The 17,500-nt window shown below is 36.0% G+C and overlaps 1 protein-coding gene across 1 annotated transcript in view; it reads right to left on the bottom strand.

The window, feature by feature from the left end:
* Positions 1 to 17,226, bottom strand: part of Sap-r (prosaposin) — a 17,484-nt gene extending 258 nt beyond the window's left edge. Inside the window, exons 1-19 of the mRNA XM_043020082.2 lie at positions 16,784 to 17,226; positions 11,908 to 11,989; positions 11,609 to 11,756; positions 10,817 to 11,017; positions 10,562 to 10,681; positions 10,201 to 10,342; positions 9,712 to 9,863; positions 9,101 to 9,268; positions 8,696 to 8,870; positions 8,379 to 8,515; positions 7,857 to 7,991; positions 7,499 to 7,648; positions 7,056 to 7,224; positions 5,071 to 5,145; positions 3,471 to 3,571; positions 2,301 to 2,478; positions 1,985 to 2,145; positions 1,531 to 1,722; positions 1 to 779 (exon numbers count right to left, since the gene is read on the bottom strand). The exon at positions 1 to 779 is cut by the window's left edge and continues 258 nt beyond it. Of these exons, the coding sequence (XP_042876016.2) occupies positions 726 to 779; positions 1,531 to 1,722; positions 1,985 to 2,145; positions 2,301 to 2,478; positions 3,471 to 3,571; positions 5,071 to 5,145; positions 7,056 to 7,224; positions 7,499 to 7,648; positions 7,857 to 7,991; positions 8,379 to 8,515; positions 8,696 to 8,870; positions 9,101 to 9,268; positions 9,712 to 9,863; positions 10,201 to 10,342; positions 10,562 to 10,681; positions 10,817 to 11,017; positions 11,609 to 11,756; positions 11,908 to 11,989; positions 16,784 to 16,823 (2,580 nt within the window). The 5' untranslated portion in view covers positions 16,824 to 17,226 and the 3' untranslated portion in view covers positions 1 to 725. The remainder of the gene's footprint in view (positions 780 to 1,530; positions 1,723 to 1,984; positions 2,146 to 2,300; positions 2,479 to 3,470; positions 3,572 to 5,070; positions 5,146 to 7,055; positions 7,225 to 7,498; positions 7,649 to 7,856; positions 7,992 to 8,378; positions 8,516 to 8,695; positions 8,871 to 9,100; positions 9,269 to 9,711; positions 9,864 to 10,200; positions 10,343 to 10,561; positions 10,682 to 10,816; positions 11,018 to 11,608; positions 11,757 to 11,907; positions 11,990 to 16,783) is intronic.
* Positions 17,227 to 17,500: the final 274 nt, after the last annotated feature.

Below are 17,500 nucleotides of genomic sequence, written 5' to 3'. Positions count from 1 at the left end.
CCACAAGGTACCTTGCTGATTATATGGAGATAACATCAAACCCTCCAAAGCTCATGATACAGGGCTTCAGTTATTACTAAAGCAAAGTATGATAGGTATGTATATATTCAAGAAGAGCATTGGTTATATGGACTAAAACTGAAAATACTCCATCAAATAGCAAACCTGCCATAAAAGAAGTTAAAGCCTGTATATTATAAGGTACTACTAATAAATGAATTTCTACAACAGAACCATGTTGAGTTACAAATACTTACTATGCACAATGAGACCTGCCACACCTTTACAAAACTATTTAAGTAGAATTTAGAATGAATAAAAAAAATATTCACATGAATTGACCAATCTATTTTATTCAACATTATAACCATAAAAATATTTGAAAAAATCATTGTTACATATATTCTCACACTTCATTGTAATTCCACTAATCTTACAACAAGACAAAATATAAGAAAACTGGAGGAATCACATTTATCAAGCATAAAAAAATATTCATCACAGACTGAGTACTTTTCATAATGCACTGACAGATGTGTACTGAAACAACTTATCATCCTTTACTATATTACTGATTTTTTTTTTTTTTTTTAAGAAAAAAAAAAGCCATCCACTCTGTCTTCATCTGAAAACTTCTCTTTCTTCTGTCTTCTTTCTTCTGTCTTCTTTCTTCTTCTTTCTCCTTCTTCTTCTTTTTTTATTTCCAGATAACAATCCTCTTACTTTTAAATGGCAGGAACAACCCCCTTCCACACCTTCGTTTCACAGTGAACAGTTGCCTGGAAAGGAATGAAAACAGTGAACAGTGTGCCTATTTTCCTTCAAAACTGGAAGAATTATACAGAGAGATAAAAGCTGGCAAACAGGGTTACCCCATTAATTATAACATTTGCACTAAGTACAATATTTACGGATACCTGAGAAGTACTTGCCATGAATAAACTAACTGGCTTTTAAATATATTGTTGATGAAGAGGGATGTGATCTAAAACAAAGCAAGCATGAATAAAGCATAAAAGTTTAGTAAGAAAGGAAAGGTGGATAAAGAGAGCAAAAGGAAATCAGGAGTGAGGAGACACATGAGCAAAAAGAGGAAGAGGGGACAAGGCAAACAAAGGAAGGCAAAAAAAAAATTGTACATGAAAAGGGCAAAGTTTCTAAAAACGAGAAGAAAAGATGGAACAGATAAATAGGCTAGGGAGAAAATGAAGATATAGAAAAATATGAGGGATACAAAGATTACATATAAGAGGAAGGTAATGAAAACAACAATAATGACAGAAAAATCAAATAATAAATAAAGACTATATATGAGGAGGAAAAAATAGAGGTGGGGGAAAAAAGGGAAAGAGGGACAGACAAAAGAATAATCATTTCACTTCAATCAAATCTACTACCATTTCTGCCTAAAAATATTTAGCCTCCACAGGAACTTTCTAGATCATCCAAAACAAAGATACCTGTAGAGAAATCTAATACAGATAATAAATATATAAAAGTAATCATAAAATAATATATAAAATGGTTTACCCTGCAAGCTGTGGCATGCATCTTGGTCTGGCACCAGTACGAAGGACCCCAAGTGCACTTCTCAGCCCCTAGGAGTTGTTCTGAAGTGTGGTGGGGGCAAAACTTGATGGCCTGGCAAACGCGCTTAGAATCACCCAGTTCAGCCAAGAGGTTCACTACATAGGGCCCATAGACTTCAATCATGCTGCGGCACTGTAACAAGAGGTAGAGATGTCTCTTTAGGTGGTTGAATTTGTAAAAATAAAGTGTCAATTTCAATTTAGGGTTATTTACTTTTGTTACGATACTGGCTGTCTATCATATCAAAAACACTTATGTAAGGTACACTACATGAGTATATAACACATAAAAACCCCACCCCTTCACAAAAACTGATGGCAAAATCTTCAAATCAAAATTATAATAATATATCTATACATTCACAACACAAAATATCACTTGATTTCTCTCATACCGTGTCCTTTGCGTTACTGGGGAAGAGTCGACAAACTTCTTCGAGAATTGTGTCAATGGTGGTCGTCGCATCTCCATCCTTCAGTTTCTTGTCAATGTAGTTCACAACTCCCTCACAAACCTGGCATTTGTCCATTCTCATGTTGACAATGGCTTGCATACCTGTAAAACAGAATGATTATTAGGAATACAGATGATATACTTGGTACACCATACGGCAAGATGAGTGTAGTACCAAGTAACCAGTTACCTTCACTGAAAATTTCTATGAAATATTTTTGCATACATATGAACAATTCTGATTAAGAATGACTTACTTTCAAAAGATGGAGGCTTGCAGAGCTTGATCTGCTGGCAAACAGTCTGTGGACTAAGTTCATGGACCAATAACTTGATGATGGCATCGCCATACTGCTCAACAAAGCCAATACAGTCATCAGCAAGAACACCTGGCATATGAGCACAAACGAAGTCCACTACTTGGATTATTTCATCCTGAAAAGGGGATGGGAAATATTGACAATGACAATTACTATATGCTACTACAAAAGTAAAACAAATAATTAATGTTCAACAGGATGTAATTTAAACATATTACAGAATACTATAAGCAGCAAGGAATAGTATTTGAACAAGAGCTAAAGCATACCACCATCACTAACTTTGCAACAACTCTATCACTTTAAAATTTTCTCTATCTTCTATGAAGTTAACTCAGACTAGATATATAAATATTACAGCATATTTTTCTGCTTCAATTCAGTCATGTATATTTTGTTAATTTGCTTCTTCAAAAAGAGTCTATTTTGGTTTGTCCACTAAAAACCAAAGTTTCAGCTGTGCATTACTAGCTTGTGATTGGCTGAAAATTAATGTATCTGATATTGGTATTTATCTGTGATAAATATATAAACTATCAATTCAGTAATATCTTTCAATCTGTAGCTACACAGAACCTTTACATTTTCACATATAATTCCCAAAGAGCCAATTTGTGCCAATATCATGCAGTGCAAGCACACAAAAGGCAAGCTTGTAGCAAACACTCATTTGATTCCATCCAATCAAGCAACTATAAGTAGACATTCTTTCTCTCATTTCAACTGTACAGATCTGGCTGTGTAAATGCAAATAAGACACACTTTCATAATTCACTGTTTGAAGATGTTTTATTAAATACTTGAAAGGAGAGAAAGAATAACTGTTCAAAACCCATTGTTCATATGGGTTCATTTAAAGTAGAATCAGGTAAGTCCTTCATACAGTTAAAGTGTATATTTATGACTGAGTAAGGGTAATTCATTTATCTCAAGCAAATTACTGAGGTAATAGTTTGAATATCTATCTGAACTTACCAATAATATCAGAAATGCTGATTGTCAGCCAATGACAAGTCAGTAATGTGCAGTTGCCACAAACAGCTAACACAGACAATAAAAATGCAACAAGCCCATCAATAAAAAACAGGGGAAGAGACTTTCACTGACCTCAGTAGCATTCTCCGAGAGCAAGTCATCAACCTGAACCATGGCAAATTCACACAAGACGCATGCTGCGGACTGTTTCGTCACCATGTTATTTACAGTTTCTGGAAGAGAAAATTGTCTGGTTAGATTTTTCAAATTGTTAACCCCTTCCCTCCAAGCAATAGAAAACGCAACCCACACCGAATCCGGGATGCCGGTGTGCGCCAAATTTTAAATGTCGCTATTGAATATAACAATTTTTGAGCCAAAATCTCAACATAATCATCATGCACTATACATTAAATATATGCATAATCAACCTCTTCCCCCTGTGCATGTGACAAGTTATTTACATGGGTTAGGAGGAGGATGAGAAGAGTAACCTTGGTGAGAGACCTCAGTGACTCAGATAACAAAAGAAAAGTTTAAGTAGTATGGTAAACTAATCATAATCAGTTTTATATTTTTACATAAAGTTCCTTAAAGAAATAATCAAATTATTGCTATTAGGGCACATTCGTACCTCCCCTGGTATAAGCGAATCACACTCCTATATAATAATAATGATAGTCAAGTAAGCCATCGTATCATATATGTCCTATATTCTAATAGATCTCGTACAGTATCCAGAACAAAAAACCCTTCTGGGAGGGGCCACATTTTAAGATGTGTAGCCTTATGGTAGGATATCTGAGTCTTTATTGGTATAATAGTTGGTATAATAGCATTGTGATACTAAATAACATGTGGTTACACATGGTTAGACAACTGATTGAAGAAACAGCTTGTAATTGAAAAAATGCATAAAAAAAGGGATGCCATCCCATGAAATATGCTCATCGAGGAAAGGCTACACAAACATCAGTATATTATAGGTTATTCCATAACCTGGAAACCTACAAGATTCATCTTATATTGATAACAATCAGTTAGTGAAAAAAAATCCCTTAACCAATTTACTCTGGGATTTATATATGCCTAGTACTGCAACTGTTGGCTAGATAACAAGCACCACAGAGACTAAGTGTGAGATCTCTCCCAGTGCAATGTTGAGCTGCAACCCTCAGAGCGCTTTACACCCACCTTATTCAAAGGGGTAATAATACAAGGTTTTTGTATTATTTGTTTACATTATTTTTGCAATTCAAGAAAATTGTGTCTATTTCAATGGAACTCCTATGAATATATACCTAATGATGTAAAATGTTTGTTTTGAGGGAGATCTCATGACGTGATAGGATGTTATCCAGTCGGAGCAAAATATTCCCATGACGTAGTATCACATCACCAAGCACTAATGAGTTAATAATATAAAGTCCAAGTTCTAATTCAGATAAAATTTACCACATCATCATTATCTTCCAAAACCTAAGGGAATTTCCAGTGAAAAATTGAAAAATAATACCAAGTACAATCATTAACCCATTCCCGCCGGGCTGTTTCGTCTTTTATGGCTTCAATGCCGGGGCTCTCGAACGCATAGGCCTAAATCAATTATATCATCGACGGCGTATGACGGCACCCGCGCTATCATATTACATAATCGCCGTCTGTGGCCGGCGGCCGGCGGTATTGGGTTAACATCAGCAACATGTTTATGATAATCTCTGAGGTAACTCACGTGATGATACAGATGGAACAAACATGCGAGAGACTGGCAGCTGATGAGAGGCATCAAGCATGGGTAATGCACTTTCTGGAAAGAAAATTCATAGATATGAGAAAAGTCAAAATGCTAAAAAATCTAAACAAGTCAAACAAAAAGCAATTGCACAGATTTTTTTATTTGATTTGTTACAAAGAGACTTCATAAAAGAATAAGCTTTCTTAAGCTCTTGTGTTCTAATTATACATATCAAGTAAAAAATAAGGAAGCTGAATGCTCACATCCATGAACTATACCTCGAAATACAGTTTACAAAATTCTAAGCACAAGAAAAATATGATTTTTTAAATTCAACATTACAAATGTTAGTCAAACTTCTTTCACTACATAATGACATACAAAAGAAAAAATCCTATGCAACAAAATATAATGGTAAATCAGACTCAAACTGAATAACAATTGTTATACGAGTTTCAAAGAGGTCAGCAACTCCTTAGTTTGAAGGTAGCAGATCTTATACTGACTGACAAAGCAGAGGGATTTTATTAATGGAAGTTTAAATCATGTACTTTCGTGCATGGAGTGAAAGGCAGAGCTCAAAGCTAAGGAGCACAGGATAGTAAATCATAGCTCAGTTTGTAATTTTCTTTTTCTTCTTTGAAATCATGATGCTTGAATATGTTTCCAATTTTTAATAAAAAAGACATGTAAAAACAATGATATTTTGTGATCACTGCACACCACAGATGGCATCAGAAAAGGTAGATGCACTCTCCATAAATTGCAGGCCTAAAAAGAAATTATAAAAACAGCCTTTGCGGAACTGCACAATTGATTCCAAGTTCTTGTAATAAGAAAATATGATAACACTAAGTTCTTCAAGCATATGGTAAAGCTACACAAGGGTAATTGTATGTGATTACTGCATGCCACAAGTGGACAAAAGCCTTTCTTAATAATCATCATTGTTATTCCCACTGCAAAATGGTGTCATGACATACACGACAGATTCGTTTAGCCCCAAAAGATGGGCATCAATACACATCAGAAACTGCTTACAGTCATTAAGTTTTATGATTGTCATGGTGCTACTTTCAGAGCAAAAGCTTTCCAAAGTCAGCCTAAACCCTTGTTTTGTGATGAATCTAAGGGAAAATTTGTCAGGCAAGTCTGCACTGCCAGGGACACAGGGAAGACACTTTCCCCAATGCTCTGATATCTAGCTGGTGACCACAGCATCAGGGATAGCACTGATAATAATTATTGTGATAATATTAATAACAATATCAGTAATAGAAAAAAAAATGGTAGGAATCACATAGGCCTACTTATTGATTCCTTAGCGACTAAGCACTTTTGGAACCATGAGAAAAAAATAAAGCAATATCATAGGAGAGCACATGACCCTACAGTCAATGAGTTAATTCCAGTTTCTACAAATAATAAGAGAAGACTGAAAGATAGATAAACATTGAGTGAAAGTAAAGTGATATTTCATATATAGGAAATACTCTAATTTCCCATTGACACTGGGTGACAATATATGTCAAGTGGTGGCAGGACCAACTGCCAGGGACGAGATATTTTGTCATGGCTATCCTTCTGGTCTGCGTGCTTAGTGATCAGCCGTGTAGCACATGGCCATAGTGGGTGAATAGCCCGAGGCATTAGGCCTACACATTTGAAATATCCAAGCATTTCAACCATTTGGAGCCAAAACAGCCTCGTCAAAACATTTTCAAGGTAAAAAAAAAAAGTATATCAACATAAATATTAGTCTAACATGATAAAAACTGTGCCCATGTTACTAGCCCTGACAAAACATTTTTTCTGTAATAAGTGAAAATTTCTCAAGAGTAACTATATTGCCAAAAACTTTTCTCTACCACACTGAAGATGAGAAATACCTTACTGTACTTCCCATTCACACTACTGTTGTCACACAAATATACACTGTACTACCCATTCACAGACTATTAAAGCCATTTAAATACACAAACCTGTCTTTTTGCAGAGTCCCAGGTTGGTGCAAATTTCATCTGGGGACAAGTTGTTGATCAACATCTGAATGATCTGATCTGTGTACAACTCAACAAACATGTCACATTCTTTACGTGCTGACTTGGGCAAAAGGGCACACAGCCTGTCAAGAGCATCCTCAATGCCTGCCTGGAAATATATAATAGGGTAATCATATACTTAAGATACTAGTGAAAATTCATAAAATATTTTTCAACTAAACATTTCTTCCCATGAAACTTTCTTCTGCAAACCTATTTTTACAATTAAATTCAACTAGAAAAATTAAAACATTAAGCTCATTCTAAGCTAGTTTTGAGTCAAATAAATGCTAAGAGTGAAAATCTCAACAAAAATATTATCCACCCAATATAATCATGTCAATTGAATATACACCTATACAACTAGACACCTTCAAACATACCTCAGTTCTGTTATCTTCCAGCATGTCCTCCAGTTGAGTCAAGGCATACTCACACACAACACATGTTACATCGGGTTTATCTGATGTGGCCTGCATTGCCTCTTCCTCTGACTCACCCTCAGATGGGCAGAGATGAAGCATGGGGCAGATCTTGTGCAAAGAGAAAAAATAAAATTTGCATCATTGAGGTTTTCAACCTTTTTCTTGTTATTCTCATTTAAATGATCAATTGTAGTAGATGTACATTTTGTTTCTTGCCTTTTTTGTATTACCTGAGCAAACTTATTCAGATTAACAAAGCAAAAACTATTGAACCCACAAATTCTACACTACAATAATTTTTTTTCTTCTTCCTTACCTGGGATGGGTCAATCTCTTGTGCCAGCAACTCGATCACTTGGTCACCATAGGCATCTACATAGTCTTCACACTCCTCTGCCAGTGAATGAGGCATCATGTCGCACAACCTTTCTACAGCCTGTTCGATGTCCTCCTACAATATAATTCCCAATTTTAATTAATGGACTTGTATTATTTTCCGACTTAGGATTGATTAATTATCATAGCATTTCTAGATGAAAACATCACTCCTATTCAGACTTAAAAAAAAACTTTTGCATACAAAGAGGGTGAAATAATAAAAAAAGAGGTCCTGTTCCTGTAAAAGACCTATGAACATGATAACTTACTCCAGCAGACTTCAGCAGCAAAACAAAAAAGTTTTACAAAATTAAAGTCAGGTCTTATCATATTATCTTCATTAACTAAGAGGAAATAGGACAACAAAAGAGAGAAGGGCAAAAGAAATTAGCAAGCAAAAACAAGTGAAAAAGTGAAAAAAGTAAACAAAAAACAGTAAACCAATCATCAAAATACTAACACGTGTGTCCTTCTGCTCAAGCATATTCTGGAGGAAATGAAGAGCAAACTCGCACATAACGCATTTGTTATCATCCCCAACGCGTCCCTTTCCAACAGGTGCGGCCAACATCCCATTTCTACCAGCACTGGACACATCTGATTTTTGACAAAAACAAAATAAATATATACATAAATAAACAATAATACCCCCCACATCACTGTATATATCACTTGGTGACAAGAGTTGAGATGGATATTTTACATGCACAAAGACAACTATCTAATTTTGCAAAAAATCTTACTACAAAATCTTTAAAAACTTCCTGTTAACCTTACCAATGCCAGCCTTTGAGAGTTTCACGCGTGGCAGAGTCGAACCTTGATTTTCATTCTCAAATCTGATGGCACTACTCTCATCTCCACCAATTAAGTGTTGCCCAGCCATTAGGGAGGGCATGAGAGGAGTCTGTGGAACCCTGTGGCTTACATCAAGTACTGTCCAAACTGGATGCTGCCAAGGAAATTTGTTGTCAATACCATGGTTTTGTATAGAGGCATTTCACCCCATACACTGTTGAAATTTGTGTATCGTAACTGTACCCTGATAACATTCATCTACAAGAAAAGAACTATAATAACCCTGCAAGATAATACTCAGAACAATGAAATTTTACATCTGAACAAATGCATGAACGTATCTATATGACTTAAAAATGTCTACAATAAACAAAATCAACAAACCTCTCCATTGAAAATAGAATTGGCTCCACAGAGGCCCACAGCTTCACAGATATCCTTGGGGTGAATTTCAGATACCAGGAAGTTGTACAGGATTTCGTAATATTCATCTACCAAAGCAAGGCAGTTCTGGCTGAACTTACCGGTCTGATGGCACAGACCATCTAGGATCTGTTTCACAAGTAAAATGTATTATGTTAAAAAGAAGTGTTTCTTGTAATTATTTTCTCCAGAGACAAATTCATGATGATAATAATGACAGTAATAATTACTATTTTAAACAACTTAGGATTTTTACAAGTGTTTGACTTAAAACTTATATCCAATTAACAACTACCAATCACAATCACCAAATATTTCAGAAAAAAAATTTAACATATGAAGATAGCTTACATAGAATAAACTTAAATTTTTTTGCCTACAAAGAATGAATCTGTTAATACTGTAAACAACATATTTAGTTGTTACTAGGACCACTAACACAAAAATTCCTATATGGCAATATCATACTAACAGATGGCAAAAGTAAGTAACAAAAAGGAAGATGACATTAAAACATATTCCAAAATAAAACTTCCTAATTAATTCTTCTAATAAACTCTGATAATACATACTTCTTTGAACTCTTCTTCAGTGGTATTTGCTGTAAGAATTTCCTTCCAGTGTTTCACAATTGCTTCACAAAAGTCACAAGGTTCATCGCCAGAGTGAGTAAGAGCAGGACGGATGTACTTTCCACTTTGGTGCATTCTGGTCTCACACATTTCTATGAAGATGAATAATGTAAAACATTTAATAAGTAATATCATAGGATATAATATAACTGGAAGGACTTTGACAATATGTTCTTGGATCATATTCATGCAAGGAATCAAATCTGAACTAGATTGTTGTGTTTTTCAATATATAAATATATATATATATATATATATATATATATATATATATATATATATATATATATATATATATATATATATATATTGAGAAAAGTTAACCCAAAATCAGTATCAACTACAACATAAAACACATAACTATTCATTTCTCACAAAATCAAGGATAAATAACTTAGCATAAGTGAACAAAAAAAATAGAGTACACACCAACTAGGTCACAGAAGTCTTCTGGTGTCAGCTGCTCTGTTAGGAAATTGTAAATACTATCAAAATTGGCTTCAACCAAGGCACTGCAGCCATCGGAGAGAGACCCAATACGTCCACATACAGCCATCAATCTGTCCATGAGCTGGGGATAAAAAAATATATATATACTGATTTTATATAAGGTCTCTTAATAAAATAGAATAGATTGTCTCCCATCATAATATTGTAGGCATGGTAATCTTCATTTCCTTGAAAATCAAATATCCATTACAATACAAGAAATCAAGGGCAAAATGATAACAAAATACAATCTAGATTGCAAATAATAGTATGCATAACATCAATAACAGCAAATCCAAACCTCAGCTCGAGAGTGGGTCTTAACAAGGCGAATAGTTCTTGCAATGAAATCCTTGCAAGATTCACAGTCTCCTGGTTGGGGATGCTTTATTGCAACAGGGTTGAAGCCTTGAAGGGCAACCTATGTCATTGAGAAAAAATAATGTAAAAAATTAATATTTTCATTTGGAAACTGATAGTAATCCTGGAAAATTATAATACAATATATACAGTTCTACAATGATATCAAGTAACTATGTCCTTCCACTTGCCACACCTGATTTTCACTGATGAGTTTATCAATTCTAGCAGAGTTGCAAAGGCCTGCAGTGGCACAGACCACCTGGGGGTTCATCTGCGAGGCCAGTGTATCAATCAGTTCGGGAATGAAGTCGTTGGCAACATGTACACACTCATCGGATATTATCTTGATGGGGATAAGACGGCAGGAGCCATCAAACACCTCACGAATCTCTTCCTGTAATGAATGAGGCCAATTAATAATTTTGAGTAAAATTTAAGAACCTGCTCTTTTTGCTAGAACTTCGAGAAATCAATTTTTCCCGTTTCTGAGAAGGAAGTTTAAGCCTTTCCACTATTTATTCAGTTTTGCCACACTTACTCTCACACCCACACTCATACACATACACATGAATAAACTTGTGTATAAACATACTAAATGAATTCTCAGTTATAAAAGATTAGTGACAAATAAAAAGGAAATTGTAAAAATAATAACAGACACACTTCCATAAAAACCCATACCAATAAAGGCTGGCATGGTGCGGGACAGTAAAACCATGCCGCATTTAGTATGTAGCATGAACTTGTAAGGTGTCTCATCTCCCACTCTGCATGTGACACCTAAATCCTTTAGTCATAAGGTGGCTGATGCAACTGTCCAAGTTACTGACCAAGCAACAATAATTCCCAGTATTTAATTTGTATTTACAAACCTATTCTCTTATTTGGAAAGAACTGAAATCTATGCAGTAATAAATCTTACATAAACACAAAACAGATTTATTGAATTGTCAGTATGTTAATAAAACTATATTTTTTTACATACCTGTGTTTCATTGCTGAGAAGCTGGTCTCTGGCCTCTTTCACCATGTTCTTACATAGAGTGCAGATGTCGTCATTGTCTTCAGGCAATTCCAGATTTTCCCATATTGTCTGAATACAATGATTAACTGCACTGCACTCTTTGGCATTTCTATTGGCAAAAATATACATAAATTAGATTACATATGAATATAAAAGTCATAATACATCTTTATACATCATAAATCTTTCATCTTTCTAAACTTTAAATAGTTATTTCTCATTTCGCTTCCCAAACTCAGTTTTGATATAAAATTACTTACTGAACAGAGTGGCACCAGTAACTGGGGCCAAAGGTGCACTTCCTGGATCCTAACAAGGTTGCCTCACTGTGCAGAACACATGCTGTAGATAGATGAAAATAATTATCATTATTAACCCATTCATGCCGGGGGCATTCCAGCCTTGTAAGTTGTAATGCCGGGGCTCTCGAACGCATAGGCCTAAATCAATTAAATGATCGACGCCATATGACGGCACCCTGCAAACGGGCCTTGAAATGCACGGTACCCGTGGTGTACCATCCATCCAGAGAGGGTTAATATGAGAACCTTTCACATACTACCAAGTGTAGATGTACATCTGATTACACACAGAAAACTTTGAAAAAGACCATGTCCCTAACCAAAGAGACTATTATTTAATTAAATTGTATTTACAACTAACACTGATAAAAAATAAAAATAAAACATTCAAAATGACAACTGATTAATACCTGTTGCAGCTTATATATTCATATTTTTTACATCACAGTTAACCCATTGCAGATGGGGATAAATTTGCTTGCCCAGCCTCCAGGATAGGTTTTATTTAGAGAGAGACCGCTTGAAGCAATATAATTTGAATCGTCCCACACTCTTTCAGTCATTCACTGTAAAACTAGAGCGGTTTTTGTGTTTAATTTTTTTGTGTGATTTATAGAGTTTAGAGACTTATATGTGCCATATGACAGGCTCTATCAGTGCTGCAGTTGACTAAAATTGTAGTATATTATCCATATTAGCTCATTATTTTCTTTATACTCAATGTGATAGGAGTACTGCTGTTTTATGGGAGGACAAAATGCAACTTTATTTTTTCGTATTTTTGTGCTGTCATGAACGAATACTAAACATATAACAACCTACAATAAAGATAACAAGAAGAGGTAGGGAAGAGGAATGAAACCTGTGCTTGTGACTGTGAGTGCCACAGTGAAAGGCATCCATATTGGCACAGGAGCACATTTTAGACACTGGGTATGGATTGAGTCACCTTCCTCTTCTCGTTCTGCCTGTACATCCTTCATCGGCGGTACTTTAGAGCAAGAGTTCGCCAACTTAGTGTGTGCCATCGCTCTATAGAGACAGTGCTTGCTAGAGACCGTGGATGGATGCCATTCAAGGCATTCTCTCCTGCTGGTGCTAGGAAAAAGTGGTGCCATCTAGGTTTTGGACATTAACCCATTGTAGACGGGGATAAATATGCTTGCCCAGCCTCCGGGATAAGTTTTATTTTAAAGAGAGACTGCTTGAAGCATTATAATTTGAACATTCCCACTCTCTTTCAGTCATTCATTGAAAAACTAGAGCGTTTTTTGTGTTTTGTTTTTTTGTGTGTTTTATAGAGTTTAGAAACTTATATATGCCATATGACAGGCTCTATCAGTGCTGCAGTAGACTAAAATTGTAGTATATTATCCATATTAGCTCATTATTTTCTTTATACTCAGTGTGATAGAAGTATTGCTGTTTTATGGGAGGACAAAAGGCAACTATATTTTTTTCGTATTTTTGTGCTGTCATGAACGAATATGAAACATATAACCACCTACAATAAAGATAAATAGAAGAGGTAAGGAAGAGGAATGAAACCTGTGCTTGTGACTGTGAGTGCCACAGTGAAAGGCATCCATATTGGCACAGTAGTACATTTTAGACACTGGGTATGGATTGAGTCATCTTCCTCTTCCCATTCTGACTGCACATCCTTCATCGGCGGTACTTTTGAGCAAGAGTTCGTCAACTTAGTGTGTCATCGCTCTATAAAGATAGTGCTTGCTAGAGAACGTGGATGGGTGCCATTCAAGGCTCTCTCTCTTGCTGGTGCTAGGAAAAAGTGGTACCATCTAGGTTTTGGACGTTAAGCTAGCACGGTATTACGGTAATTATAGAAATTTGACTGCAGTAGCCATCATCACTCATTCCTTTTTCATAGTAAAATAAAATAGCACAGTGATCCAAAATCCCTGAACGTCATGTACATCAGGACGCCCGTCGTCAGGCCAAAGCTCCTACGTCATGTATGTCATGACACCCGTCCGCTGTGGGTTAAGCTAACACGATATTACAGTAATTATATTAATTATGACTGCAGTAGCCATCATCACTCATTCCTTTTTCATAGCAAAATAAAATAGCACCGTGATCCAAAATCCCCGAACATCATGTACATCATGACGTCCATCGTCAGGCCAAAGCTCCTACGTCATGTATGTCATGACACCCGTCTGCAATGGGTGAACTGTTTACCCATACCACTTAACAATAAGACAATTGGGACAGGTCGATTATTTGCCAAATGCTGCTCCCACCATGAAGATAACAAGCGCACACAACTTCCATGTGCAAAATCTCTCCCAGCGCAATGCAAACAACTGTGCCTCTCAGAGTGCTTTTCATCAGTCCGATTCTATAGGATGCCGAGGCCTTTTTTTTTTTTTTACGTCAAAAATATATCTATATAAATGCAAGTGCAATGAGTATGTACACACAACTATGTAAAACGTGTATTTAGAGGGAGAGATCATAACGTGATAGGACATCATTTAACCAGAGCAAAATATTCCCATGACATGATAGCACTTCATCCAGCATAAAATTCCTAATATAACCTGTGCACTGTATAAATTGTGTCTAAAAACTAAAGAGAATATGAATTTTCACTTAAACAAACTGCATTGTTTGATCAATTTATCTAAACATTTCATGTTTCTGGGGGTCCAGAACACACCATGGGCTGTATGCCAATTCCGGGTTGTACCTGCCATTTCATTATGTATTAATTTTGACAGTAGGGTATGCTATGAACTGTATTACAGACACTATGGAATAAAATTTCCAATATCTAAAAGCAAAGCTTAATGTGAAAATCTAGTTTTAGTGTGTGTGTGTGTGTGTGTGTAGCTAAAGAATTACTAAAAGTTAAGTGCATGCTAACCATTCAATTCTACATGAACTGGATATCAGCCAATAAAAAAAGAACCCAAACCATTAAGCTTTACATAAGTTACGTACACATATGCATGCCTTGATGTAAAAGTCACAGAATTTACACAGAGCTGTCAATAAATTGCACTCTGAAAACTATTGAAGCCGTCTGTAAAAGACAACAAAGGGAGAGAACACATGGTACACAGCACATATAAACTTTTTGTTTTCTTCTTATTGCTCTATCATATACACTGCTATACCAACCTGCTTCATTGTTTAAAATTCAAGATGAAATAAGGTGATGGTAATTCTTATTTAAACTTCCATCCTATCTTAAAGATGTCCTATGCACTGATATGTGCCAGTAATGTACTTCACTCACTAAATGCAGGTTCTCTCCCACCCCTGCCTTGGAAAATAAGCATACTCCATGTATTTACAGCAGGATAGGGCATCGATAATGTACTCAAAAGATTTAACTCCAAAAAGGAACCAAGCTCAATCTTGCAAGAATCGATGGGGTGGATGCTTATTGAACTTTTCACCTTAGCAATGTTAGTCACAAGGCAACCATAATGACTTTTCACATCATTTACATTTTTAAATTCCAGCAGATAGATATGGAGCAACTTAGGTACAAGGCTTATATCAATGCAGTTTAATTTTTTATATATATATTCATATCACTTTACAATTCCCTCATCTATTTCATCTCTTACCTACAATCACGTCTAGATTATGGGGAGTAGGGAGGTAAATCTGGCTTATATCTACTACACAGGATTAGTAGAGGAAAAGGAGAATCAATAGCTACCAATATCACAACACTATTCAAAAGCTTGCGCAAGTATCTTGTAAACATTAAACAAATTTCCTCAATACGTTAAAAAGTCCTTTCAAATGTACTCATTATAAATTGACTTTTACTTGAACATTATGGAACATCCTTAGGATATCAAATGGTCCAATAAGGAAATACTGACTCGTCATTCTTTTTTATTTCATGAAAATATTATCATCATATGGGAGGTCACTGCAGCCAAGTTGGTATTACATATCTAAATGGTAAATAGCTCTTCAGACTGGTTAGTTTAATGCAGCAATTCTCAACCGGGGTTCCGCTGATCATCCCCGGGGGTTCCCCGAGAAACCATAAAATAATTATGTGATTACAAAAAGACAGTGATCTTAATTAATAGTTCATAATTCCTACTCAATAACACATCACAAACACTTTCTAGACACCAACATACTCATACGTGTAAGTCAGTGCAATGTATATAGCAATGAGAGCAAATAATAGGCATAGAATTAAGAAATAATTAGTGTTATTGCCCTCCACTCCTACTCAGTAAGCTTGGCAACACAGGGTTTTATTAGAGGGATTCCTTCAATCACTGGCTTAATGATTAGATCCTTATTGCCTAATACTGATCTTGCTCATCAGTTCCCAGTGTTGTTATACAAGGATAATTTAAGCCTAATCACATAACCAACTTGATGAATTGTACATGAATTGTACACGAACAGTCAGAAAACATGAACATCTACGCAAGTTTATCATCATAAAAATTCTATACCAATTGCGTAGTCAGTAATCCTAAGCAATGGAAAAAGTCCGTTTCTAAACCAAAGAAAGGAAAACTTCCCGATTTGGCATTCCGTCAACTCGCACTCGCTGCCGAACTGTCAAACGGCTCAAGAGCGCTACGCATTTGTGGTCGGACGGAGATAACAGCTCACAAAGAAAGAGAATAGGTTGTTCTTCATAGAGGGAAACTTATTACCGTACCGACGTTATCGAAAAGCTATACATAAAGAACAACGTGAACAAACCACAATCACCAAAACAATTACCAGCCTTTGTCTTCCTAAAAATCTTAACAGGAGAGAACAATCACCAAAAAGTTTTCCTTTTAGGTGAGAATATACATAATCAACTTCTTACCTGCCAGGAGGAGAGCCAACCCAAAGCCAGGCAGCTTCATGGTGGCTTAGGAACTTGACCTACGCAGAAAAAGTGCCACAAGTCCAGAGCCAGAGGGAGAAAACACAGAAGTGAAGCACAACGGAAGGGATCAGCCGAGACTTGTCATGTGATGTTTAGAGGACCTTCCTCAGGCAACACTCTGCGTTGCCACTCTCGCCGGAGCACCTCTTCTGCGCACTCCCACACGCCGCTTGGTTTAATTGTCCCTGCTGTGCCAAATCCTATTTCTTAATCGGTGGGGTGCATTGGCAGTACCTCAATATCCTAGGGGAATCGAAAAATATGGTTGGATTTTCGTTGGACTGGAACTGCCGGCAACTACAGCCGTGAGTCAGGGTGCACTCATGTAAACGCGGACGCTGAGAATTGCACCTAAGCAGGATTCAAGTGTTGTTATGTGTTTATCTTTTTTCTCTTATCTAGACTTATCAGCAATCTTGAGGATTTCCGAATTGACAGATATTTGCACCAAGGAACACTACAAAACTAACTTATATGCTGGCAACATTTTTCTGCGCGTTTATATGTGACCATTTGACGAGTCATATATGTAGTTATATAATAGAACTTTTTAGGACTTCTTATTGTTCGTGCTGATAATCATTCAGGAAATTTAATTCAATTGGCACTTAACCGTCATAAACACATTTTTTTTTCTCGCTACCCATACAATGT

This window comes from Penaeus japonicus, unplaced genomic scaffold (genome assembly GCF_977035675.1).
Source record: "Penaeus japonicus unplaced genomic scaffold, GWHDUDI00000001_assembly GWHDUDI00000018, whole genome shotgun sequence".
NCBI classification, from domain to species: Eukaryota; Metazoa; Arthropoda; class Malacostraca; order Decapoda; family Penaeidae; genus Penaeus; species Penaeus japonicus.
The sequence above is the reverse complement of the archived record's forward strand: the minus strand, read 5'-3'. Positions and strand labels throughout refer to the sequence as shown.